Source organism: Copadichromis virginalis, linkage group LG19, assembly GCF_057382275.1.
Source record: "Copadichromis virginalis isolate Kocher_CV1m ecotype Utaka linkage group LG19, C_Virginalis_male_GT1.1, whole genome shotgun sequence".
Lineage (NCBI taxonomy): Eukaryota > Metazoa > Chordata > Actinopteri > Cichliformes > Cichlidae > Copadichromis > Copadichromis virginalis.
This window is the reverse complement of record NC_140636.1, coordinates 32,395,398-32,397,832: the sequence shown is the minus strand read 5'-3', so window position 1 is coordinate 32,397,832 and position 2,435 is coordinate 32,395,398. Positions and strand designations below refer to the sequence as shown.

The 2,435-nt window shown below is 45.7% G+C and overlaps 1 protein-coding gene across 1 annotated transcript; it reads left to right on the top strand.

Annotated features, from left to right (window-relative positions):
* Positions 1-2,232, top strand: prlh2r (prolactin releasing hormone 2 receptor). The gene is made up of 2 exons (XM_085441788.1): positions 1-942; positions 1,392-2,232. Exons 1-2 carry the CDS (start codon positions 1-3, stop codon positions 1,716-1,718), a joined length of 1,269 nt encoding a protein of 422 aa, XP_085297914.1. The 3' UTR covers positions 1,719-2,232.
* Positions 2,233-2,435: the final 203 nt, after the last annotated feature.

The window sequence follows — 2,435 nt, the reverse complement described above, 5'->3', positions numbered from 1 at the left end:
ATGCAAAATATGCTTGTTATTTCCGCAGCTATGGACTGGGAAAGATCACTGAATCGAACCAAGGTGAACTTTTCTACTCCAGCCTCCTCTTCATCTTCGCTCTTGCCTGACTCCTCGTCCTCCTCCTCTTCCTGCTGCAACTCTTCTCGCTCCATCTTCTCAGCCTCCCAGTTCTCAGCCCCCTCTTTCTCTGGGCTCGACCTCCTGTTTAACCTGAAGCTCATCTTCATCCCTCTCTACTCTGCTGTGGTCCTGGTTGCGTGCTCTGGCAACCTCCTCCTGCTCTTCCTCATCTGGCACAATAAGAAAAGACACAACACGACCAATTTTCTCATCAGCAACCTGGCACTCGTCGACCTGGTGATGTGCGTCTTCTGCGTCCCTTTGACCGCGTCCTATGCATTTGATAAGCGCGGATGGGTGTTTGGATCCCACATGTGCCACTTTGTCACCGTCATGCAATCCGCAGCTGTTTACGCGGCCGTCCTCTCCCTCATGGCCATTGCGGTGGATCGTTACGTAGTTGTGGCTTATCCCATCCGAAAGAGAGCCAGCTACCGCTCCTGCTGGGTTCTTGTAGTTCTGATCTGGCTCTCCTCTCTGGCTTTATCCACGCCTACGGCACTGCACACGGTCTACCTGGACCTCCAGGCGGCAGGCCTGCAGATGGCTGTGTGTGAGGAGTTCTGGGATGGCCAGGAGCAGGGTCGCCTCATTTACTCCTGTTTCATTCTCTTCTTCTCCTACTTTGTCCCACTGGTTGCTGTCTCCATTTCCTACTGTGCCATTTCCTATCAGCTGAAACACAGGATGACTTCGAGCTTGACAGCATGCACGGAGCTGAGATCTGCACGGGCCACCTGGAGCAGACGGAGGAAGAAGACCTTCTGCCTGCTGCTGGTGTCCGTTCTCTGCTTTGCCTTCTCCTGGCTTCCTTTACAGGTGAACAAAACATGAGATTGCTGGTTTGAAGAATATGCAAATATATGGGAATCTAAATTAGGAGAAGTTCCACCTTATGAATCAGATCTTAGCAGGTCATCTTAACTTTGAGGGAGGGATAAAACAGGGAGAAACAGCCAGCCTGCCTTTGTCCAGAGGAAACACACTCTGCCTCAGCAATAAACACATCTCAGTCTGCACACAAACTGACAGTTCAATTGGGTACAGTGACTTGATGTTTAGAGTTTTCAAGTCAGCCAGGAAAGACTCTTTATATGGTGAAGAAATTGGCATTTTCTTTTCTTTTCTTTTCTTTTGTTTTTTTTTGTGCCAATTTAGCAATTTTACTTTTTCTAGTTTGTATTTCTTTGCTAGACTATCTGTTGGCAGTAGAAAAATGGCAATTGTCCCTTGAATTAATGTTTTGGATACCGATGTTTACTCCACAGGTGGTGAACCTGATCCGCGACCTGGACACAGACTTCTCCATCCTGGGGAAGAACTATATCAACGTCATCCAGGTGTCCAGTCACCTCTTTGCCATGAGCTCCGCTTGCTACAACCCATTCATTTATGCTTCGCTGCATAACAAATTCCTCTCTTACCTGTGTCTCCACTTCCTGCCCTGGAGAAAAGGAAAAGCGAAAGACAGGCGACAAGGGTCAAGCGTCCTGACGGTGTCTCACAGAATGCCGCGCCTTTACACCTCCACCATTGCGGCAGATTTGCCGGGTGTTGTTGCAAATAATGCCGATCCTCAAGAAAACTACACATAAGTGACTTTGTGGACAAACAGGCACAAGAATGATATGAAGCTCAGTCGAATGTATGAGGCCAAAGAAGCCAGACGTGATCCAGACAATCTTCTTCTGCACTTCAGATTTAATCTTGTCAGCGTTCATGCTGACAGACAAAAGCAGTAAAACGATAAGTCATTGTTAAAACACCAAAACCCACAACATGGGGGTGTAAGGCTTTCACATACAACAGCCACACTGCTGTGCCGCTGGCTATCGGGTGATTCAAGTGTAGATGATGCTTATTAACCTGAATAATATGCTACTGTTTGCTTAAAAAGCCACTTTTAGCTTTGACTTTGCTTTTGTTGTTGCAAGTGTTTTGTGTAATGGTTCTCCATAATTAGATTCTTGTGCATTTTAACACCAACCTTACAGGATCTTTACGCAAGCCATTTAACAATGTGTTGAACTAATGTAAATGTTTATTCACCTCCACCTTGAAAGACTGTGCATTAGGTTATTTCTGTGCATACTTCACGTGTAGTAGTAAATATGCTTTGTTGGATTTTGCTCAGTAAAGAGGGTAATTCAAACCATCTTTTCCTCATTCATTCATTTCCATTTTGTTAAGGAACACGAAGCGGTTCTGAAATAAATAATACCGTATTTCCATCATTTATTTCTGGCCTTGAATCGTTGAGTGCTTTTCAAATGTTCAACTATAGCTGTGGCATTTGGCAAACACTACGTGTG

Excerpts from the sequence above, each read along its gene's own strand:
- prlh2r (XM_085441788.1), top strand. The coding sequence starts at position 1 with ATGCAAAATATGCTTGTTATTTCCGCAGCTATGGACTGGGAAAGATCA. Across the intron at positions 943-1,391 it reads TCTCCTGGCTTCCTTTACAG|GTGGTGAACCTGATCCGCGA; the intron begins GTGAACAAAACA and ends TTTACTCCACAG.